The 25,663-nt window shown below is 33.6% G+C and overlaps 2 protein-coding genes across 2 annotated transcripts in view; both read left to right on the forward strand.

Moving 5' to 3' along the window:
* The first annotated feature begins 16,035 nt into the window (after positions 1–16,035).
* Positions 16,036–17,339, forward strand: LOC107471856 (uncharacterized). The gene has a single exon (XM_016091365.3). It carries the CDS (start codon positions 16,120–16,122, stop codon positions 17,200–17,202), a length of 1,083 nt encoding a protein of 360 aa, XP_015946851.1. The 5' UTR covers positions 16,036–16,119; the 3' UTR covers positions 17,203–17,339.
* Positions 17,340–18,826: 1,487 nt separating this feature from the next.
* Positions 18,827–25,663, forward strand: part of LOC107471854 (DNA gyrase subunit A, chloroplastic/mitochondrial) — a 14,606-nt gene continuing 7,769 nt past the window's right edge. Inside the window, exons 1-12 of the mRNA XM_016091364.3 lie at positions 18,827–19,198; positions 19,846–19,915; positions 20,030–20,095; positions 21,144–21,245; positions 22,335–22,379; positions 22,492–22,590; positions 22,692–22,778; positions 23,240–23,310; positions 24,310–24,418; positions 24,508–24,570; positions 25,244–25,309; positions 25,427–25,515. Of these exons, the coding sequence (XP_015946850.1) occupies positions 18,831–19,198; positions 19,846–19,915; positions 20,030–20,095; positions 21,144–21,245; positions 22,335–22,379; positions 22,492–22,590; positions 22,692–22,778; positions 23,240–23,310; positions 24,310–24,418; positions 24,508–24,570; positions 25,244–25,309; positions 25,427–25,515 (1,235 nt within the window). The 5' untranslated portion in view covers positions 18,827–18,830. The remainder of the gene's footprint in view (positions 19,199–19,845; positions 19,916–20,029; positions 20,096–21,143; positions 21,246–22,334; positions 22,380–22,491; positions 22,591–22,691; positions 22,779–23,239; positions 23,311–24,309; positions 24,419–24,507; positions 24,571–25,243; positions 25,310–25,426; positions 25,516–25,663) is intronic.

The raw sequence follows: 25,663 nt of genomic DNA on the forward strand, positions 1-25,663 counted from the left end.
TTGGTTTACGTTTTTATTTTCTATTTTTATTTTTAATGTTTTTTATTTTTTGAATTTTGTGAAAGAAAAAGTAAAGACACTGAAAATAATAAAATTCTGTTTTCTGTTTTTATCTCCTGTTTTTATTTTTTTTTTTACAAAATTCAAAAATAAAAAATTAAAAATAAAAATAAAAAATAAAAATACAAACCAAACGTATCGTAATTGTGAGTTTTTTATCTCTTATATTTCACCATTTTTCACTTTTCTTTTTCTCAAAACTCTTACTTTTGCAATTTAAAATACTAAATAAACTTATAAAATTTTTTGAAAGCGAGGACACAATTTTGCGAAGAAAAACAAATGAAAAAAACATGAAAACTTATTGATGTTAAACATAAAATTTTTGTGGTGGTAAATACATGAATTTTTTGAAGGTATTGAAGAAAACAAATATTTTAAAGATAAATAACTGAAAAAAACAAATAAATTTATTGATGATAAACATAAATTTTGTTATGATAAATGCAAAAAATTTTGAGGTAATAGCAACTTTTTCTAATAGATCAACACAGGCAAAATTGTAGAAATTTATTGAGAAAAACGTAGAAATTTTTTGAACTTAGATATACAATATTTTAAAGGAAATAAATGGAGAAAACAGAGAAATTTTTTAGACGATATACATAGAATTTTGTAATAATAAACACAACTTCTGTTAAGATAATCACAACTTTTTGAGGAGAAACATAGAAAAAAACTTAAAAGGGAAATGTTGTGCCATAGACAAGACTAAATAATAGCACAATTAAATAATAAATCAATAACAAAAACAAAGTCTTATTCTAATAGGTAGAATCGATTACATGAATTAGACAACACTATTAAATTTTATCATGGATCATCTATTCTTAATATATAAAAGTAGATACATAAGCATGCACCACATTACTTTTGAGACATTTCTTTTCTCCTACTAATGCCATGTCAGCAATATTGCTTACTTGGCACAATTTTAGAATCAACCACTCAATTCTTGCCAAATCAACTATTATTTTCAAATCAGCAAAAAAATAAAATATATAAAAAAAAAAACTAAAAAATAGAATCCAATAAATTTGTAACCTCCAAATATATTGAATTCATATTCCTATATTTATTATATCTTACCGTTATAGACAATACAATAAATTTATAACCGCAACAATTAATTTATAAATTAAAAGTTTAAAAAATGAAAATTATATTTTATTACTATAATTATATTTATTATAATCATTTTAATTTTTGCCAATGAATTATACCTCAAATGGCATAGTCTCCCATATTGGTTGCGAGTTCGAGTCTCTGTATTTTTGGTAAAAAAATAATCATTTTAATTTTTAGAAGTAACACTAGGTACAAAGAACTATTATTGTAGTTTTTACTTATTATTAAAAACAAATTCTATTTTATTTTACCAATATAAATTTTGAAAAGAATATTTGAAAACTAAAAAAAAACAAATTTATTAAAAGAGTATCAAAACGAAACCAAAAAATATATGATATTAGACATACATTTTCATATTAGATACAAATAAAAAACTAAAAAATAGAATCCAATAAATTTGTAACCTCCAAATACATTGAATTCGTATTCCTATATTTATTATATCTTACCCTTATAAACAATACAATAAATTTATAACCGTAACAATTAATTTATTAATTTTTATAAATAACTCACTAAAGGTAATAAAATCCATATTACAAATGTCATAATAATATTATTAATCATAATAAATTTTACGTTATAAGTATTTAAATTCCATACCATTTAAACTACATATATAAGTCTTACTAAATAATTAAATTTCTCATATTTTTATTGTGCAATTCATTTCAATTTTTGAAATAAGAAACTCAATACAGTAAGGTGAAGCATTTAAAAAATCCAGAATTATAATATAAATAGGAAAAGTCTAGGGCCAGCAGTTTTATTGAATTTTGGCCAGCATGTAACCAGCAGAGGAAGGTGAGCTATTGGATGAAATCTCATACTAATCTCACACCATCAAATCATCATTGATGGCTAGTTGATGGCTAACAATCACAAAAATCGATGGCCCCTAGCATTGCTCATATAAATACTAAACAAAAAAACTAAAATTATCTCTGGTATTGTTATCAATAACTAGACTGAACAAAACCAACTCACTCTTTGTAGCTCCTAATCGACTTGGTAATAACTTCCGCAATACATATTTCTTGATTCTTGAAAATCTTGACATTCCTTTCCAACCACGTATTTCAAATAATAGCAAAAATACCAATCAACCACCTGTTACGTTCGACTTTTCTTACAGGAGCTCCTGTCCAACTCATCTATTCTTAATATATAAAAGTAGATACATAAGCATGCACCACATTACTTTTGAGACATTTTTTTCCTTTTATTAATGTCATATCAATAATATTGCTTACTTGGCACAACTTTAGAATCAACCACTCGATTCTTGCCAAATCAACTATTATTTCCAAATCAGCAAAAAATAAAATATACAAATAAAAAACTAAAAAATAGAATCCAATAAATTTGTAACCTCCAAATATATTGAATTCATATTCCTATATTTATTATATTTTACCGTTATAAACAATACAATAAATTTATAACTGCAACAATTAATTTATAAATTAAAAGTTTAAAAAATAAAAATTATATTTTATTACTTTAATTATATTTATTATAATCATTTTAATTTTTGCCAATGAGTTATACCTCAAATGGCATAGTCTCCCATATTGGTCGCGAGTTCGAGTCTCTGTATCTTTGGTAAAAAAAGTAATCATTTTAATTTTTAGAAGTAACAATAGGTACAAAGAACTATTATTGTAGTTTTTACTTATTATTAAAAACAAATTCTATTTTATTTTACCAATATAAATTTTGAAAAGAATATTTGAAAACTAAAAAAAAAAAACAAATTTATTAAAAGAGTATCAAAACAAAACAAAAAAATATGATATTAGACATACATTTTCATATTAGATACAAATAAAAAACTAAAAAATAAAATCCAACAAATTTGTAATCTCCAAATACATTAAATTATTTATTATATCTTACCGTTATAAACAATATAATAAATTTATAACCGCAACAATTAATTTATTAATTTTTATAAATAACTCACTAAAGATAATAAACATCCATATTACAAATGTCATAATAATATTATTAATCATAATAAATTTTACGTTATAAGTATTTAAATTCTATACCATTTAAACTATATATATAAGTCTCTTATCACTATTCCTTCACATAACATCAAATTTAGCACAAAAAATTTATTTCCGAACTGTAATGAGAATCTGATGATCAGGTATGACAAAAAAATCACAACATGCATCATACATTCATACTTACTTAAATACCATATACCTAATAATAACATAAATTGAATATTGGAATAGGAAAAGATCTTCACAATTTTAGCAACTATAAACAAAATTGATGACAAATTAGGATGGAACTATGTTAAATGTAAAAAGGGTTAGAAGAAAGCATATAAAAAAAAGAAACAACTACATTTGTGGCACATGTAATCAAACACTACAATATCCAACAATAAGGTAACTCTATATACTTTTCATAATCTCATCTATCAAATTATTAGTTGCTAGCCCAATACTTATTTTAGGTTCAGAATTCAATTAAAAGTTTTAGATCAAAGTGTTACAACAACTTTTGTACTATTTGATGGCAACGCAAAAAACTTATTGGGCACAACTGCTTCAAATCTAATGACATTTCAGAAAAATAATGACATTAAAGCACCATCCCATCAAGAGATTAAAGAGAAAGAAAACCATACAAATTCAAGACACATCTTATAAAGAAGAACATACATACAAAGATGGAACCAAATAACACAATAGAAAGTGCATCAAACTTAACAATTCATAAAGAACATGTCTTCACAAGAACCTACGACAAAAAGAAGAAAGCACCAACTCTAACAAATAACAACCAACAAAAAAAAAGGAGGGCGAGCGCCACAAAATTATTTAAAATAAAAATGTCAATTTGTACAACTCCAACATCCAAATCTTTTGTACTACAAATTATTTAAAATAAAACACCTTTTAAATTTAGCTTCAATTTACACATATTTAATTTATTTCTACAAAACATGACAATTTTTAATATTATTATATACTATCATTAATTTACCGTCCCGCGCATCGCGCGGGTCTCATTCTAGTTGATAAAAGAAAATTATATATGTATGCATTAACTCAAATAAAAAAGACAAGGTTAAATTGTTTCATTCTATTACCTTTTTCTTAATATTTTTCACATGTTCATTTGAATCTTTTAATGTAATATCTTTTTCATTCTTAGGATCTTCAAACGAAAATCTAGTGGTCACTCAATAACACATTCTTTTCAGCATTGAATATCATCATGTACCTTATTAACAATATTTTTTTTGTTAGAGAAAAAATACATCCTTTATTGATTACATATTTTGGTCTTGCCTATAGATAATCACATAATATTGACAAGTGATGTCAGCTTATTTATTAAGGTGGCACTGGTTGATATGTTTAGAGAAATTGGATCGATTAGGTTATAGTTGGAGTCTGAAATATGCATATTTTGGATAACCTTCATTAGTTAACAAATACAATTAAGAATAACACGATGGAGTGATCGTAACTCGAAGATGCCATTTTGTGACAATTCAACATAATTAGTTAAGGCAAGAACGTTAACTTTACAACATAATTAGAAGATTTATTTGAAAAAATAATAAACAATTGAAATATTTGTACAGTGTAACTGACGACAACATTACTTATTGTTTTTCGTTAATTATTTTTCTTGCATATATAAACCATAAACATGACATATCTTGTAGCAAAGGTAACGACAGTTGCTTCAAGGGGGTTCTATGTTGGCATTGTTGAGCTACACACTCACAAGATTGATGCATTGTGGATAGATGTTGCTTTTGCAAAAGGTCCCGTGCTACTTCATTGTTTTCTGCAATGTGTTAGCACATATGAGATAAAGTTTGATAATGTACAAACAGAGCATATAAGCAACAGTGAAATTGTGTCATCCAATCTAAACATATACTTTAGAAGCACCTTTGTGGCAGGAATCCATTAGCTTTCTTTTTTTCGGCTAGCTTTTCAAATCTGTTCCCCCTAGCTTCTTAGGCATTGCGAAGATTTTGTTCTGTCTCTCTCTCTCTCATGTTAGTGTTGTAATGTTGAAGGTTTGAATGCTCATGAAAAAAAATGGTTCGAAAGCAATTGAGTATAATTGTTTGGTGTTTATTGAGAATTAGTGAGATTTATGCTATTTTACATTTAAGAATGGAAATGCAATTCGAATCTTGATGTTGCGCTTCAGATGAAGTTCAGGCATGACCCCATGGTTTGGTTGTTTCGATGAAGAGGCAACACGTGTCGCTTCTTAGGAAGAAACATAGGAAAATGAATGGTTTATGATGCTAGTTGTAATTAATTGGCACCTAGCCGCATTTTTCACTGCTATAGAGAAGTAGTGACATATGTCTTTGAGTACAACGCTGAGACTGAAGACAATCCATTCTTTTAGTGCAGCTCTTGGCATGTATAATTTAACAGATACTGAGTGAAAATTTAAAATGACATGACTTTGCACTGTAGAAAATGTAAATTCCAAGATGGAGTGCAACATTTTGTATGTTTAATTAGATTATCCCTTTACAGACTGTAGAAATTAACTATGCTTGCAATTGATTCTTATCCTCTATATTATGCTTAAGTCATGTGACAAAGCAATTTTCTTTTAAGGACTATGATTTAAAGTTCAGTGTAACCTTGGTTTGGAATGGATTATTCTTGCCTTCATGTGTAGATATATTTGGGACCTTTTTGTAAATCAATTAGGGATGCAACAAAGTTTTAGTAGCATGAAAACTAATACTAAATGCATGTAAGCTACTATATCATACCAAATAATTACACCATTTTATTGTACACACATGATAATTTTAACGAAAAATGTAGAGTACACTTGAGATAGAAGGCTTCTTTCTCAACAGGTTGCAGCCCATTTTTCAAGTTAAACTGAGAACAACCCTGGAATGTAGAGGAGGAAACCCTTTACTTGGATATCTGTTGGCCAGCTTTGAGAAAGCACATGTCATCGCTGATATGGACCCCATGAGCATCTTGAGAGCACAATTTCATTCACAGCCATTTCCGCTTGCCTTTGTTCCTATGTTAGAGTTATAATGTCCTCGTCCAAAAAGAGTTTCAGTTGCTCATATAGTCTAAAGATTTCAAACTCATAAAGTGGGAACAATTGAAAGCAAGTTTCTTGTTTCATTTCAATAAACCTAATCGATATGCTATAGTGATCATTATTGGTTGTGTATGACATGTAGCAAGGCTTATCCGTCAGCAGAACCAGTGCATTGCAATCTGATTTTGCCTTTCTAGGAATTCGAACACAACGCCATAGATAACTACTTATGAAGAATACTACTACAGATTCTGGATTTCCTAAATTGAGGACACTAAAATTAATCCAAAAAACAAATCCATTATGCGAAACATAGTCAGGGCCCAACTTCGTGATATCACCATTGGAAACTCTTTTTGGTTCCCAGTGTTGGAATTGGTTGTTCCAGAGAGTATACAAATTTTTTTTGTCTTCAAAATTCTGTTTGAACACATGCACCATGCAGTACTGTGTGCTGGAGGGATAGAATGCAAAAGCAAAAATTGAGACGCATGTGGGTACTTTAAAAGGGCGTGATTATGGTAATTGGCGGACACTGCTTCTGAGGATGTTCTAGATGAGCAAATGTTCTTGCGGTAGCTAATAATGAATGTTAGGCAAAGGTTTCCAAAGCAAGAACCCACAAGATTAAAATCATCACACTTTGTTAGCTCTGCTGGGAGGCACAATGTTGTTGGTGCACCTGTTGAAGTATTAACCATGACAATTGCATTATTAGTGGTTCTCCATTGCGGGAACAAAATATGTAATAGCAGTGTTTGTTCAGAAGGAGGAAAACTTTGGTGATGTTGCGATAGAAACTTATATTCCTTCAAAGTAGAACACCAAAATATGTTCAGTTCCCTGCATCTACAAATTGATGAAGTATTAGCTTTGTAGAAGATGTAGAGGATAACATTCTCTAGAAGAAAAATGGAAGTCGAATCTGAGCTTGCAAATACACTTTCCATTTTCTAAGCTGACTTAAAGATATGCATGATGTCGGTAACAAATGTAGAAGAAAAGCTTAAAGAGACCTAAGTGGGAGTAACTTCTATTGGAACACAATTCAAGATCCATTAATGTCGCACCCCATGAGATCAATGGCATCTTTGTGTGCCTTATGTGGCCTGGTTGAGTATTTTATTTCTTATTTTAATCCACTAACTTCTGGATATTTATTTTCATATTTGTGTGTGAAAAAGCAGAATTGATGAAATTGTAATTTTGATTAATTGACATCAAATGACAATTGAAATCATACTGCAAAATAGCTTTATCAGGCTTCTATGCATAGTTTCATAGCCATCCTGTAAACCCAGTGAAATTAGCGACTAATTACTCAATAAATTTAATTTTAATAAAAGAAATTAGAAATATGAATTTTATATTTTAATGAGGTAGAGTTAATTAAAATAAGAATTTTGATACTAATTTTTAAAAAATTGGCACAAGATTGGGCAGAACGGACCGAAGTGGGTGAACCGGGCCCGTATTGTGCCCAAGGCCTAACCTACACTCCATTAATCCAATGAGCTTCAGCTCATTTCATCCCATAATCAAAGGAAACACGTTCTTGGGAGGGAGAGCAAGGGAAGAAGAACTCAAACCCTTGGTTCTACTTCAAATCACCATATCTCCTCACTCCGAGCTCCGATCGTCGTATTGTTTGCGGCCACGCGTCCGTGGCGTCGAGTGTAACGACCCAACTTCTAGTACGTCATGATTGTACTAAAAGTAAGGCGTTACTAAATGATATTGAGCCTTTAGCTCGATATTGCGTTTCAATCTTTAAAAAAATGCCAGAAAATTGTTTTCAATTCATTAAAAATCTTATATCAAAGATCACCAAGTAATGATAATCACATAATTATTAATAATAATAATAAATCTTATATAAGTAAATCAAAATAAAACTAAGATACAACACATATCCCTCTGTATAAAATTACATGATATTGTAGTAGATGTGTCGTAAGAAAGATGCATTAACATGCCACTGCATAATTAGCTTTAATATATACCTTGTACTACTAATAATGATGCCTAGACCATTTGATTAATCATTAATGACATAAACTAAAGACTAATATGAGACATGCACCATGCTTAGGCCTAAAACTAAGGTCATTACAAACAACAGAGGTAACTTTGAGGTATCCTAACATCTGGCTTCTTATAACCTTGCTGAAACTGAATGCAATCTCTGAGATCGACTTCACACTGGTATATTGTCTCATAGTACACATGTAGTAACCTAAGCCTTACTTGATCTTCATATTCTACCCAATGAAGAGTTCTCCTTGTGTCGTTCATGGGAGTATATTCGCAGATATGAAAGTGTGAAAAGTGTGATTCATCTGCACCCTTGGTTTCAAAATGTCTTTCCTTGATTTCTATTATATCTTCATCAACAAACATAGTAGGAGTAAAGAGAGTTCTCCTTGATTTCTATTATATCTCCTTGGGTCTTCCTCGATAACATGAACATGCCAAATAGAAATGTGGAACACTTTCTCGTCGTGATCAGATGCAGCAAGACAAAGCTTTTGGTTGAAAATTATGAGCATGTAGCAATGAGCCAGAGCTTGTTCAAGAACAAAAATCTGCTGAAAGTGTTAGATAATATAGAGAAGCATACAATATAAGGTTTTGTTCTTTCAACATCCTCATGTGAGTATGTTACCCAATAAATACACCCATCAAGTGTAACATAGGTTGCATCTATAGTTTGCACTTATGGTGGACATGTCATTACCACATGCCCAGCCTCTTGTAAAGCTTGTATAGATGGCTAGTGTGCATGTAGTACTTTCCAAACTATGCTTGAAGACATGCATAATGGCATAATCAAGAGTGTACGGATAATACAGAAATGCATATAGATATACCATGTCAGCTTTAAAAACACAAATAGGATCTTGAATGATTTTGGACCTTCTGCTAATAGGGTTCCAAGCTAGCAGGTAAAACTTCCTTCCCATAGAGGAGTATCGTATGCAAAAGATGCCATCTTCAACGCTAATAATTTGGAACCAACTTTCATATGTCAACAAAAAAGAAAAGTGAAATGAAATAGTGTAACCACTTGAAGAATCCATCTTCATGACCCAATCAAATGACTTCAGTAGAGAGGATGGATATCAAAAATGCAACATCAGTGAGCAGCCATGATGTTTCCACCTTTCAGCAACGATTGACATGAATTCATAGCTGTTAAGCTTCGCTCTCCAGTAGCGAGATGTGCAGCAGGCATTTAAGATGGTTGAAGCACAACAAGGTGGAATATGCCTAAGAAAACCTCATTAGGGAGTTCTAGTAGGGGAAGAGAAACTGGAGGACTATCACTCATCCTCTTTGAAACATAGGGATCATACAAATTAGATTTGTGGGAGTGGAAAGATATGAGAGTTCGGAATAGAAGTTTTAGCTGAGTATGATATGTGTTCCTCTGCTGTGAGGACTGGTCTTCATTTATAGAGGAGTATAGCTTTAGTGACATGATTGAATTTTTTAGATATGTTTACCCAATTCAATTTCCTTTAAATTCAAGTATACAGATATTGATGTGTCTTTTTTAGGTAATATTAGAGGCTGTTAAATAAACTATATCTCACAGTAAATAGTGAGAACAACTTTCAGCTCTGCTACTGTCAATGGAGTCAGAGTTTGTGAGGCCAATTTGAGTGAGGCAAGGAATCCCTTAAAGATCTTCTAATGCTCATTCAGTAAATAGTATTTTGGCATGTTCCATTTTTAGCAATCAATGCACTTACACTGTTGACATCTTTTATTTTATGCTCACTGATCTCGAAGTGATGATGGCAAAATAAATGGAAAGTAAGTAGAGGTTTATTATTTTCAAAATTGATAAGATGAAATCTCAGCATTTCCAAGACATATCTTGATACAATAAAGAGAAGTTTTAATTCTATCTATAAATATAATCAAAGTTAATCTCGGTGAAGATTTACCATTAATGGTGACATGACTAACAAATCAGGGTTAAGTGTGTATTCTTTATTCTATCCCTCTACTTGGTTTGTTTACTTTCTAATGAGTTCTACTTTGCAAAGAGGGTTGTGTGTTTTTCATTTCGATTTTTCCTTGCCATCTGGTTCCTCTAACATAAACAGGCAAGCCCTCCATTACTTTAATAACGTCAGACTTCCATAATAAATATGTGAAAGGACTTCTTAGAAATGACAACACATTATGAGATAAAATTTTAAAAATCTGATTATATAGGATATATAGATAATTATCTGTGTAATTAGAATGCCATAAATGAAGCAACCAAAATAAGATACAATTTGGCAGAAGTGTGAATTCTTCATCCCATTCCAATGTATTTAAATTAAGTTGCATCAGTAATTGATTGAGGCACCATGCTGATAAATTCAGCTAGACTAATTGTGGAGGGTTCGAGTTTAAATTAAACAACGAAACCACAATAAAAAATCTAAAACCTAATTTGAAGTATATTTAATTGACTCTGCACTATTGTGTCTAGGGCATTTTTTAAAGAGTTTTTTATCAGATGAAATTGAGCCACCTAAGAAATTGAACGGAATGTACAAAGTTGTTGGTTATACAGAAGACTAGCCTAATTGACTTAGCCTAATGTGCTAAGAAATAATTTATTACCTGTAGTGGATATTCATGATATATGAGATGACCATAAATAATTAATGATTGAAATAATTTTGTAAAAGTAGCTCTTGCATAATCACAAAGTATAGTATATTCTTTAAGTAGCGCTTATAGTTATTCTTACATTTGGTATGATATTAAATTCGTATCATGATTAACATATGCCAAAATTAATTAAATTAGTTCCACCTTTTGTCAGCTAAAATGAAATGATAATTTTGTTAAGCAGATTTTGTTTGGCAGTTGCACACCTCAATGGAAGGGTTTCATCTTTAATTTTCATTAATTGATCAAAGTTTTGGACAGGGGTTAATAAGCAATGGTTGCTACTGCCAGATTTGTGCACTTTGTTGCAGGTAATTATTCAGAACTTCGACTATCCACTGTTGTGATTTTTTTTGGTAACTGCTACAACAATTGCTCAAATTTTGGGACATTAGCCCATTACATAATTGACTCAGAACAGAACCATATAATTATAATATTCAAACAATGTAAAAGATGCCAATAACTACATTTCAATGTTAGTTAATTCCTTTTATTTATGTAAAGTGTCTCTAACTTATGCAATAAGTGAATTATCCTATTCCTATTGATACTAATACTTCAGTTTCGAAAGCTAAAAAGCTTTAGTGTATGGCAAAAATTTTTTGCAAGAACTGATTTAGTTATGATAGATTAGTTAGGCATCCTTTGAACCAAGTAACATTGCAATCATGTTAATGAGCAATAAGTGCAAAGAGTTTTTTGCCACATATTAAACTATAAAATTTTACTTGTAAGGTTTAAAGGTTTTGACAACCATAGTATCTGCTAGGACACGCAGACCTTAAACACTAACAATCCAATTAACACAGCAAACTAACTAACCATGTTGAATACATGAATCACTACTAGATTGCAGTTACTACATACACTTAGCTAGAATGCTAAGAAATCATTTGTCTCATCACAGCTTCTTAAACACACCAACACTTTAATTAACATCAAAAGTTTTCAATCCAGCTTTTTTTGTCCACAATTCCTCTTAAAAGTCTTGTTAGCTGATGCTTGCACATTTGCTGACACACCTGCTTCTGCTGTGGTGCCATCACCTATATCAGGAGAAGACCTCTTGGCTAGAGTCTCACAGGAGCTATCACTGTTGCTTTCAACTGATCAATCCTATTGTTGACAGAAACTCGACAATTAGCAACTAAAACATGAGCGACCTCTTAATCAGACCTAATTATCTCTGTATAAGGTGGATATCAATAAAAAAGACACATAAACTTCTTACCTTGGACAGAGAAACTGCCTCATGTCCATTGCTATTATCACCTGTTTCAGTTGTAGGGCTATTAGGTACATGTTGAGAACACTGTAGGAACCAAGATCATTTAAAGGTAACATGTTAGTTTCTACAATATACTAATCAATACAGCTCAGTTCTAGTTCCAATCGCAACATGCTATACTTGTAGAAGCATCGGAAAAAGAGTTGGCAGAACCAAAATTAGACATGAGGCATTGATAATCTGAAATCTTTAAAACGTTGTATACCCCCTTCCATGACATTAATATTTTTGTAGGTGACGTTGAGCTTGAATAAGAACCTTTTGTCCACAATATTATCAAAGTATTTAGGATACAACTTTCCTTTTTTCCACTTCTTTACATGCACATAATAATTTTTTTTTATCAGTCAAAGAAACATACATTACAGGAGCAAAGTATTTTAAACTCATATGAATTAGACTTACACATAACTCCTTAATTTTCTTAGCAGCCTTTTCCACCATTTGCTCTGCTTCTTTGTTCCATAGAAGGAACTTTGTACAACCGCTTCTATTAGTCACGATTACTTGCAGCCTATACTTGGAATAACATCTTAGTAGCACATCACCGCTAACAATAAAAACATGGCCATATGCAACTACACTGAATTTTACAGTTCATGATATCAAGCAGACCTTAAAAAAAGCAAACAAATATTGGACATAAAACAACTGACCTTAGCATAGCCTTGAACCTTACATGCCTACAATGATCACACCAATACCTATCTTTGCTCTCTAGAACTTTCTTTGCACATGTCTTACACGACGTATAGGACCAGTCATCTTTACCAACCTCTAAAGACACAATGTTCCCCACAATCCAGCAGGAGGTTTCCTAAAAAAATGTTTCAAAATTATTAAAACTTTATCGGCTTAAGTGATCACTTACAAACCTCGCCTGTGTCATATTAAAAACCTCCTCTATGGTGCATATTGGGACAGTGCCTGCATTGATCTCATCTGCCACAGAGTATTAAGGCTGCGATTGAAGAAGAGTTATTCATTGTGAATAGGGCACAACCTCCTTTGCCAATTTGTAGAGAGTCCAAGAAGACTTGTATAACTTAATATGATTTTTAAGTTATGTTTTATGAACTCATAACAGAGCAACAATTTGGGCACTCCAGAGACACACCTTTTCTTGAAGTCAATAACTTCGAGAAGGTTCGAAGTGAAGTAACATTTGGAGACATAGTAAGTGCTTTGAACATTCACCGAATTTAAGTATACATACGACTTAAAGAGCTAAACAACCATTATGAAAAGGCTCCCCATCATCTCGTTCAAGGTGTGGAAGCACTTGGTCCACCAATTCTCCAAACAATGTACATTTAATCTTGTGCTTCCTATAATGAACGGCATAATACAACTCTAACAGTATTTTCGGACACTTAATATCCAGCATATGCCTGAATTAAATGACTACAAAATAAAAACAAAATGTACAACTGAAAGGAAAGAGAAAATAGTAAATATTATTCTAGGTCTTCCAACTGTAGTGCAATACGCTTGCTTTTTTCACCCGTGCATGTAATCATCCCCATAGCCTCTTCCTTTCCAACAACTTCTCCTATGTAATTTGCATGTCACAATAAGGCCATTTAAATCTAAACCTGTAATAAAACTCAAGATCATATCTTAACAAAATAAGAAGTATGTCGATGTAACGTACCAAACAACAGATTTCCATCCATTAGAGCATTTGCCTCAAGTTCAACAAATGGGCAAAATTTGAATGGGTTAAAAGCGAAAGTCTCGATAGGAAGGACTTCCACCTCTGTCTTTGTATAGAAGTTAAGCTTGTTCTTATGAGCAGTTTTTCTTACATTTCCATTGTTAATTTTCGTAATAAAATTTCGCATACTATACATGACATGCTCTTTTATCCTCTCCCTGAACAAATCCAACACAGGCTTACATATCGTTGCATGAATTCTATCATCCTGCAAAATATTTTGAAACCCAAGAAACCAAAACTTGTTAGAAAGGCATTAAAGAAGAAGATGCAACATATAACAATCACTCATCCAATACTTGCTCATCTTGAAAAACCATCTCCAAGCTAAACACCTCATTCTAGTTCCACTGGCTAAAAAACTCATACAATCGGGCAACACCCATGACCAACGACCAAGCAAGTTTGGTTGGATTGATGTTTCTGATCAAGTCTGTTTTTGCAGCCATTCTTTGCACCCTAAAACTGCTTCAAGCAAAAGTTCTACCAAGCACAATGAATAATAGATTTATATTTTTCATGTAACATGTACCATTCTAATATTTATATAGAGTTGTTCCTTTATCAATAAATAGAATGGGTGAAAAAAACTGGAATTTTTAAAGAGCACCAGTGAGCGTCAAAGTGGGATGTTCCAAATCCAATCCTTTATTAACCACAGGTCCTTACACATGGGCGGGAAGATATGCTACTTGCATCTGGAATTCAATTTTGCCAGGACCTTTGACCAACGAAGCCGTCACCTCTGCACTTCTTTCGGAGGGAACACTACAGCTACCTCGTCCATTGGGATGTTACTTTCGTGACCAGCCCTGCTGAAAGGATGACATTTTTTTTTGGATGGTAACACTGTTAGTGGACAATTTTTGGAGGCTTCTTTATGCATAAGCCGACGCATTGCAATGGGTTTGCATTTTCATCATAATGGAGGAAACACTATTCATGTCAGGTGACACGTCATCACCTCCGAAGCTTTAGAGTTAGGTGTTTTTTGTGGGAACACTGTTCAAGTCTCGTGTAGTGCTTAATTATTATATTATAAATAGAAAATAAATTACTCTGTTGATTCCTATAATTTTACCGAATTTTTAATTAGATCCTTATTTTTTTCTTTTTAATTTAGTCTCTATACTGCTTTTTAATTTTGTAATTAGATACTTTCTAAATCACATCCTTTACTATCTTCCTTATTACCTTCCTTATCAAACAATCATGAAAGGTTTTCATCACCATCCCCACCCTTTTTTCTTACACATTGGCCATCGAGCGGCACCACCACTACCGCTGCAACAACAAGCACCTTCAGTAACACACCATGGATGAACAGTAAAATATGGATCAAGCTTCGTTAGAAGCTCATTTATCGCATCTTCGCCTTTTCTCCCTTTCTCCGCTTCCATTCGAGCTCATTCTATATGAAAGAGATGATACACCATTCTCTTCAACAAATTTTTTCTCGAATTATTCCTTCGAGAAGAACAACAATGACGCTATTGCCACTTCCACCAACCACAACAACAAGAGTTCACTGATCTCATAGAAGATTTTCTCTTGAAGGAGCAAGCAATCATGGATTTTATGGAGCAAGACTCCCTTGTAAAGATACAAAAAGAGATATGAATCGGAAGAAAAGGAGGGAAGCCAATGAAGCTCCGATGGTTGATGATGAACGAACGATTATAAAAAAGGTTTTGGATTAAAAGAAAAGGAGGGAAACATCATCAGAACTCTCTGTCGCTATCACTGAAGCTTTTTGATGAACAAATCAGTATTTTTCGTTCATTATGACGTCATACTTTTATATTTGGATATTTTTATCAAATTTTAAAATCGTTTAAAAATTATTTTATTTTTTACGTCTTTTAAGATTTTTTGTCAATATTAAAATTTTTTAGATATTATTTTAATAATTTATCCAATCTAAAGAACTAATTTAATTGATAACATTTTTCAAAAACGAATTTAAAAAATAATCCATGTTTTAGAAATGAATTCGAACATTAACCGATATAAAATTTTTAAGGAATTTATATATGTATATACTCTAGTTCATTAGTTTATTATTAACTTTATGGGCTTGCAGGATTTTGGCACAATAAAAGAGGTGCATGATAAGAAAGAAAAAAAAGTGGGAGTGAAGAAGACAAGAGAGGGGTGAAACCAAATGGAGAGCAGTGGCAGCATGAAGCTCACACCAACAACCCCCGCATTCCTCTCTTCTCTTCTCCCAAACCCAAAGCCTCATTCAATCCTCATCCCTTCTTATTCCGCATTCAAACCCAAACCCCTCAAAACCCTCACCCTCACCACACCCAATAATACTCCCTGTATTCCCAAATCCTACTCCGCCGATGTCTCCTCTTCCGCTGTTACAAACACAACCGCCGCATCCTCTCCCCGAAACCTCAGGTCACGCCTCCAAAACGGCGACACACTCTACGGCCTCTTCCTCCTCTCCTTCTCCCCAACGCTCGCCGAGATCGCCGGCCTCGCAGGCTACGACTTCGTTGTCGTCGACATGGAACACGGCCACGGCGGAATCTCCGACGCGCTCCCCTGTCTCCACGCTCTCGCAGCCACCGGCACCGCCGCAATCCTCCGCGTTCCTGAGAGCTCCGCCACTTGGGCTAAGAAAGCCCTTGACTTAGGCCCACAGGGGATCATGTTTCCGATGATCGATTCCGCGGAATCCGCCATCGACGCCGTGTCGTTCTGCCGGTTCCCTCCCGCCGGGATCCGTGGCTCGGCTCACTCCGTCGTCCGGGCTTCCGGTTACGGCATCGATGAAGGTTACCTTGGTAGTTACCAAGAAGAGCTGTTGATTATGTGCCAGGTTGAGTCCGTTGAGGGAGTGAAGAACGTTGGTGAGATCTCAGCCGTTGATGGCGTTGATTGCATCCAAATGGGACCGTTGGATCTGAGCGCCAGTATGGGGTACTTGTGGGACCCAGGGAACAGGAAAGTGAGGCAGTTGATGAGGGAGGCTGAGGCGAAGATTCTGAAAAGCCGCAGCGGCGGTGGCGTCGGCGTTGGGACTTACCTGTCTGGGTTCGCTATGCCGCATGATGGGCCCGGGGATCTCAAGTCACGTGGGTATCACATGGTGTCTGGTGCTGTTGACGTTGGGTTGTTTAGAAGCGCTGCTGTGGAAGATGTGAAGAAATTCAGGTTGAGTTTGATTGATGAAGATCATGATAGTGAGGAGGAAGAGGGTAAAGATGCTGATGAGAAGTACTGGAGTGAGTGAGTGACTGAATTTTGATTCTTGTTTATCTTGTTTTCACTGTTATGTTCCTCAGATTTTGTAAATTAGGTCATGTAGTTGGATATGCTGATTTTGCTGCTCAATGAATATTAAAGTTTTGATGCTGATTTTCCTCACAATATGTTGAATAGAATAAATTGAGAGTATGCATTTCCAAAATGATTTGGTTTCTGGAGGTGATAGTGATGATGGTCTAAATTGGGGGAACTCTGTATCCGTATAGTATCTGGAATTAGAGAGAGCATGGCAAAAAAGCAAGTTACATAATCTCAACACACCATCAGCGCTAAGGAAGTTCAAGTTACATAGTCATGTCAAAAAAAAAAAAAAAAGAACAAGCAAATCCTTAACATTCCTCGACATATGTTTGCTTTTGAACACACACTTTTACAGGCTGTTCCTCCTGAATACGGCAATGGTATATTACAGAAAGTCACAAAGGACTTTTAGAAACATCCCTCAAAAAATAAACAATGTCCTAAAAATTTAAGCAATAGAAGGAAAAGGAATATCTTGGGATATTTTGTTAAACGTAAGTCCTATTGTGGATTCTCAAGAAGAGTAATTTGCAAAGATGTCAATGATAAAATCATAAAAATATTAATTTACAGTTTTACACTACCCACATTTGTAAGACCTTGCTTGAATATTAAGGTCAACAATATAACTTTTGGGGCCAAGTTAATATTCCTTTATTTTAAAATAAAATAACTGTTACTTTGATTTTTTTTATATCGAGTAAAGTAATATTTTATATTTTGTATAAAAAAATAAAAAAGAAAAATATTATAAGAAGGTTTTGATTGTTTCTTTGATTCACAAAAATAATAAGTTATAACTTAATTAATAACACTATTAATGTCTTTGTCACTAGCTCTAATAAGTTCTCGGAGTAAATGGTTAAATTCTTTTATAAAAGATATTCAATTTAAAAAATTGGTCCTCACAAATTTTTTTAGTTAACTTTGTCTTTCAAAATTTTTAAGTTAATTACGTTGGCCTTTTCACCAATTTTTTTGTTGACGGTATCAAAATTTACTAACGTGACACGTTAAATAATATCACAACACACACTTAGAAATTAGGAGTCTTAATTAATTATTAATATGATAAATTTATGAAATTAGATGAAACAAAACATACTTAAGGGGACCTTGAGAAATTAGAATCGTTCGATTTAGAATTGATTTGATCTAATTTTATAAACTTATCATGTTATTCGCCAATTAAGATTACTAGATATATATTGCATCATTTAAAGTGTCACATCCACAAACTCTAATATCATTAGCAATGAAAATGCATAAATACTAACATAACTATATTAAAATATTAAATTTATTTAAAATATTAAAAATCAAATTAAAATTTAGCCCATATATTAAAAACTATTAATGATTTTTTTCTCCCTAAATACACAAATTGCATAGATTGGACCAAAAAGTGAAGCTTGGTTTGGCATCAAATTATCCAAATCCAGGAGTTGGCGCGCAAGAACACTCACTCGGAAACCCTCTTCAGTCTTCACAGTGAGGGTTTTAGGCTTTTAGCTCGCTCACTGAGTCACTGAGTCACTTGTTGAGTGTTTTGCTACCACTTACTGCTTCGCCATGGCATTTCCCTCCGCTCTCAGACTCTCCACCATCCTTAGACTCTCCCCCTTCGCCCCATCCCGCCTTCCCTGGCTCTGCCAAACCCCGTCCTCCGACCTCCGCTTCCTCTCCGTCTCTTCTAGACGGCTGTCGCGGCGGCCCGTTGCGCCTGTCCAAGCCAGGCGCCGCGAAGAGGCGGCGGCAGCAGCACAAGACGGAAATGGGAGTGTGATGGTGAAGGACAGCGGAAGCGACGGAAGGATTGTGCTGACGGAGCTTCACAAAGAGGCAACTGAAGCTTACATGGCGTATGCTATGTCAGTGCTCCTCGGTCGCGCCTTACCTGATGTTCGTGACGGATTGAAACCCGTCCATAGAAGGATTCTGTTAGTATCGTCTCTTTAATTTCTGTGGGAGAAAATTTACAAACTGAATTATTTTTAATATACATATTATTTATTAGCCTACTTTTTTCTTTAAACTTTTTATTTGTTTATTGTTTTTAGTTAAATTAGATTCATTGTTGGTGGTGGTTTTTAGTTTCATGCAAATCGAATATTAGTTGAAAAAGTCCATGGATTTGCACCTGTCTTGAATTTTCTCAATGAAATGCATCTTTGGTTGCATTGGCCAATGAATTTTAATAATGTTTGTTGTACTTCATGTTCAGCTTTTGCCTATCATTCCATATTTCATTCATCGCGTGAAGTTTCTGTTATGTTCTCTCTATAGTTTGCAGTCTGGCAATAACGAAATCTGTGGCATTGCTGTATTGACAACCAACAATAACTGCTTTTGATTGTAGTTTTAAAGGTTTCCCTAAACTACATGTGAATAGATGAATAAATGAATCAACTTGTGCATATTTTTATACCTAGAGAAATTTGAGAAATTATAGTTCAAAGTAGTTAGCTTAATAGTAAATTGGGAGTACATATAGTCCTAGTCTTGCGTCCAGCATCAACTGTGAAAGTGAAATTTCACAATTCTTATTGAGATACGATTGCAAAACAAGCTAATATTGTGAATGCAGATTTGCAATGCATGAGCTTGGCCTTTCATCCAAAAAACCGTTCAAGAAATGTGCAAGAGTTGTTGGAGAGGTTAATACCTAGCTTTAGATGTTAAACTCTTTGTAAAAAAGAAGTGCATTTGGGAGGTGTGATGTCATTTTCATGAATTGATTGATATCCTAATATTTGATGCTATTATGGTAGGTATTGGGGAAGTTCCACCCTCATGGAGACAGTGCTGTATATGATTCCTTAGTGCGAATGGCCCAGGTAAAATATTAATTTCCTTCTATTTGTTGTTCATCTTGATTTGTATTCTGGGATGTTGGCAGTTTATCTATAGTATCATATAATATGGGTTTCTAAGCCATAAGTAATCATATTTTGCATGTGGGGTTCCAGATGTCCTTGCATGTTTCAACGTAGATCGATTCATTATGACAAATAATGCTGGTTTTGGGAAGAGGAGGAATGCTAAGTGTTAGTACTTAGTAGTCATCTGCTACATATGCTACTGTTTGGTGTATTTGGTTAGAACATAATTGTCACACCTTATCAACAGATTTTGAGAAGCTAGTTTTCTAGGATATGATTGGGTGCTCACGCTTGGCCTCTATTTGGTGAAAATCACATAATCTTACGAAAATTTCCCTCTTGGATATCTTGAGTCTAGAAATCTCTTCTTCCAGGGGCGGAGCTACATACATATAAAGGGGGGGCGATGGCCCCCTCCTAATTTTAATTTTTTACATGTAAATTATATGTACATTTCAGTTTAGCCCTCCCTTAAAATTTTATTTTAGTCTTATTTTATTGTGTAAATATTTTTGGCCCCCCTCTAATATTTCATCTAGCTCCGCCCCTGTCTTCTTCATCTTTTCTTTTTTAAATTATTGCCTATTAATCTTCTTTTAAATGGGGTCCCTTGCCCTCCGATAATTTTTTGTATTTTGTTCCTCTCTTCATTTCAAAAAAGTTCTCTATTTCTCTCTTTCTTACACAAAAAGATAACAGTAATCAATGTATTATCCTAATTTAATTTTTCATTTTTAAGTTTTCTTTGAATGTTGAGATAGGATTTATATATACTTGATGTTGGCTTGACGTATTTTAGCCTCATATAACTTATTGATGTGGCTTCCTTTATGAGTTCTAGAGCTTCAGAAGTTGTAAATATCCTTTTACTGAGAGTGCTGTTTTCTGTTAGTATTTTGGTAGGTATTTTATTTCCTAATATATTTTTGTGAGCTAATATATTTTCTCCAACTCACTCTTTTCTTCTCCTTTTGTTATTGTAATTTACGTCTCTTTATTTCAGGATTTCTCGCTACGTTGTCCTTTGATTCAAGGTCATGGGAATTTTGGGTCAGTTGATGCTGACCCTCCTGCTGCTATGCGTTACACAGAGTGCAGACTGGAAGTATGTCTTAAAAAATTGATTTGGCTTTTGAATCCAGATTCTACTATTCTATCACCTTCATTTTTACTATAGAGTGTGTGTGACATAGATTCTTTAATCCATAAAAGTTTGTACTTGTTAACTACCAATGGGGCATTTGATATGTGGAATGGTTTTGCAGTATAGAGGAATGTGAAAATGAGTTTGTACAATTCTCGTGAGTAAATAGTAATCCATTTTTATTCCCACTTACCTTGTGGAAATTATCACTTTGCATGGGAGAGAATCTTTATGCAAACGTAAAGTGTCAAAATTGTCCCTGTTATTAATTGGCCATCACTTGTTGGTTGCTGGTAGTGTTGGATTGCCACTACATTACTGCGGCTACCAGATTGCCATTGCCATCTTTGTCCAACCATTGCTGTCATTGGACCACTATTGCCATCTCTGCTGGATCACCATGTTTGCCTTGGATCGCCAACACTTGGACATCGGACTGTCATCACTGCTAGTGGGCTGCCATGTCATCGCTCATCATTCCTAAACGACAACTCCTGTTGCTCACTAGGGCATTTTGGCTTCTGCCATTTCCATTGGCACCAATTAGCCTTGCATCCCAAACACATCTAAATGTCATTCATGAGAAAGCTAATCTTGGTAAAGGAAAACCATTCTGCATAAAAGATGCCCCTGATAGGTAAAGATATAGTAATTATTGTTTGATCTGGGATTTTGATGTCGGCAAATGGTTGCTTATCTTTATCCATGTTTGTGGTCAACTGTTAGTAGTTTTAAGTATATATGAGATCAGTTTTCTGTGTATGTAGTAAATTTAAATTGGAGTTGTAAAAAAAAGGGTTTTTCGAGATATCCTGTTCCTATATCATGATTTTAGTCCTATTGCAGGGGCTGTTGAACAGATACTTCAATTTACAATAAATTTTTTAATCAATAGGACTGTTGAAGAATCAGCATCCTATTGCATTTGGTCTTGCATTTTTGTCCTCTATGTTGTGGTCGGTTTAGTTTTCCTCCATGTGTGTTTAGTTGATAATTATTATTAGCAGACATTTTGGAGTATGTTAAATTGTTCTTATTCTGAATTTGCAGGAACTGACTGAGGCAATGTTGTTGGCTGATATAGAACAAGATACAGTCGGTCACTTGTGTTCCTTTAGCCCTGTGATTAATGGTTTAGTTTTTCCCCCTGATTTAAAGTGTAACTGATTCTCTTCTTTTTGTTCCCTCTATTTCTTCCTGGTTACAGGTTGATTTTGTTCCAAATTTTGATAATTCACAGAAGGAACCATCACTTCTTCCCTCTCGACTTCCAACGTTATTATTGAATGGTTCCTCTGGGATTGCGGTGATTTTGGGTTTCCTTTTGCTTATTTGAATTAACAAAAGCTACTGTTGCTTATAAATTGTATCTTCTCATGTAGAGCTGTCAATGTTTACGTTCACTAGGTTGGCATGGCGACTAATATCCCTCCTCATAATCTTGGGGAACTAGTAGATGTGCTGTGCGTGTTGATACACAATCCAGAAGCTACTGTGAGTGCCATTGTCAAAATCTTGAGTTTCTTTATATCCTATAAGGAAATAATGGAATCTATTTATCATCTATTCATTGTCAAAAGCATACATTCTTAAAAGGATTTGGCTATTGTTTTATACCTCCTACTACTGAAACCTATTTGATTTCAATATCAGTAAAGAAGTAGTGAGAAGGTATGGTAAAGCTGAAAAAGAAAGTAAAAACATATAACCTTAGATGTTTTTCGAACTTGGTCTCTCTAGTCTCTATCTAATTCCTCAATTTGACGTTTCTCTCCATACATTACCTCCCCTCCCTCCTTTCCATGGTGATTTAGTTATACTATACCCAATTTCATATCTATTGTACTTGTATGGAGTTCAGATTTTCAGTTGCCAGTCCTTTTACTAATATGCTTTTTTCATTCACTATTCTACGTTTCTCTAATCAAATTTCCGATTATATTTGGTGTTTGTAGCTGCAAGAATTGCTTGAATACATGCCTGGACCGGACTTTCCTACGGGAGGGCTGATTATGGGAAACCTTGGGTGAGTCTTTTATTAAGCTTTAAAGATGTTTGTCAGTATCCCTCTTTTGCGCATATTTTATTATATTATATATTTGATATTTTTTTGGGGAAAGTTCTAATTTACTCCCTCTCCAAATTTAGGGCACTCAAATTTTAATCCTTCAAACTTATAAAGAAAATGCAACATAGTTGCTGAACTTTCCAACTCTATCTGCTTTTGTCCCTTTTTTCTAGTGTTCACTTAAAAGTCAACAAAAACTGTCCGTCTGTCACAGTAATAAAACTCACACAAACATCATTTGCACTGAACTTTTAATAGAAGAGGTTGAATTTACTGTACTCCAAGTCACGTTCTGGTTAATCTTATCCTAAAATTTACATTGTGAAGTTAGACGGTAGGACAAAAAGTTGCATTGCAAACTTTAGTGCACGTTTTACACATCTTTAATTTTTGAGAATAAAGCTTTTGATTATAAAGTTTGAGTAGAAAGGGTCACCTGATCATAAGCTAAAGGTTTGTTGGTGATAGTTGTCATAACTGCCAATTGTCATGGGCAGAGATATTATATTCTGCAGAGTCTATCATGCTTTTCATGCACCTGTGCTTACTATACTCTGTTACATTGGATGCGGCATATATGTTGGTGATTATATGCAGATGGCTTACAGGCCATAATAAGCTCTTTGCACTTTGTCTGTTGTGCTCTTTAATTTGAAATGTTGATGATCTAATATAAGTTATGACTAATGAATTTCATATAGGTATGCTACAATGAGCCTTGAGAATATCTGGCTATATCACTATAACTAGAGCTTGTAAAATTTGAAACCCTTGTAACTAGTATTGATCATGATTTTTTATGTTAGTTATTTTTGTTTTAATTTTCGTTTTAATTTTTTTTATTGATAGGTTTATCAAGCTTTTTCAATTGCATTTGTGCTACCTTTTATGTATGCACTATCAGAAAATTATTTTATAGTTTGATCTATGGTTTTATATATGTTTGCGTTTCTTAAGGATCTTAGAGGCTTATCGTACTGGCCGAGGACGTGTTGTTGTGAGAGGGAAAACTGATATTGAATTGCTTGATTCTAAGACAAAACGGGCTGCAGTAATAATTAAAGAGGTGACTCTCCCAGTTATCTTAGATACTGTCTTTTGAAATACTTAATTTATTTTATGTGAAAGCTGATTAGAAATTTATGATGGAATTAGATTCCTTACCAGACAAACAAAGCAGCTTTAGTTGGGAAGATTGCTGAACTCGTAGAAAATAAGGTATTGGCATTTTAGTTAGTGCTGATTTATTTACTTATTTCCACAAAATCTTGTTATGGTCAATTTATCATATGAATGAATTTGTTTTAGACAATCTATGAGACACTGAATCCATTTCATTCATATGGCCTACACCTAATATGACAAGGTTAGTTCTTGTCATTAGTGTCGATTCACCAATATATTTACTTGTGGATGATGTTTTAAAGCTTTGCAGGGTTTGCCTTTCCCTTTATATAGAGTGATGCCGGCCTTTTTCCACTTGTCCATTTGACACCACATTTCTTTTGTTTTGTCCACTTTCCTATAGCCATTTTGCCAAGTAATGGTTACCTGGTGTGTGGATAAATACAATTATTATGAACATGATAATAACTGAAGTGTAGGAAGAGGATTTTGCTTGATTTTATGTAAGCTTGCATATTTTTTTATCATCATATTCTTTTGTTGTTAAGACATGTGAACACTACACTCTTTGATTTATTTAAGTTCGTTATCATTCCAATTTAGGTATATGAACTTCATCTCTCTCTCTCTCTCTCTCTCTCTCTCTCTCTCTCTCTCTCTTCTTTTTTTCTTCGGGGGTGGGGTTGTTGTTGTTATAGGCCTTATTTACTGGATAGCAGCTACCATATATGTTTTGTATGCTAATTTTGAAGTTCTTTTGTGTCAGAATTTAGATGGGATAAGTGACATTCGGGATGAAAGTGATCGCTCTGGAATGCGTATAGTCATTGAGGTAACATATATGTCTCTACTTGTTCAAATGTTGCTTGTGAACAGACAAAACTATAAAAAGAGATGAGAAAACTATATTATTGATTACTGTGTTAGACTAAATTCATCCACTTTGCAGCTAAAGCGGGGAGCAGACCCTTTGATTGTTTTGAATAATCTATATCGCTTAACATCACTTCAGTCTACATTTAGCTGCAACATGGTGGGGTAAGTACGTTCTAGTTTACAAATTTTGTCCATTTAAAATATTCTAACCAATGAACCTTGGGATAGAATTTTGATGGTTGATTGCAGCTATTTTAGTTAAGGGAACTATGAAGAATATGTGTTTCTTTGGTATATAAATTTAATTCCA

This window comes from Arachis duranensis, chromosome 10 (assembly GCF_000817695.3).
Source record: "Arachis duranensis cultivar V14167 chromosome 10, aradu.V14167.gnm2.J7QH, whole genome shotgun sequence".
Taxonomy (NCBI): Eukaryota; Viridiplantae; Streptophyta; class Magnoliopsida; order Fabales; family Fabaceae; genus Arachis; species Arachis duranensis.

Bases quoted from the DNA above. Each gene is read 5' to 3' on its own strand.
- LOC107471856 (XM_016091365.3), top strand. From the start codon at position 16,120: ATGGAGAGCAGTGGCAGCATGAAGCTCACACCAACAACCCCCGCATTC.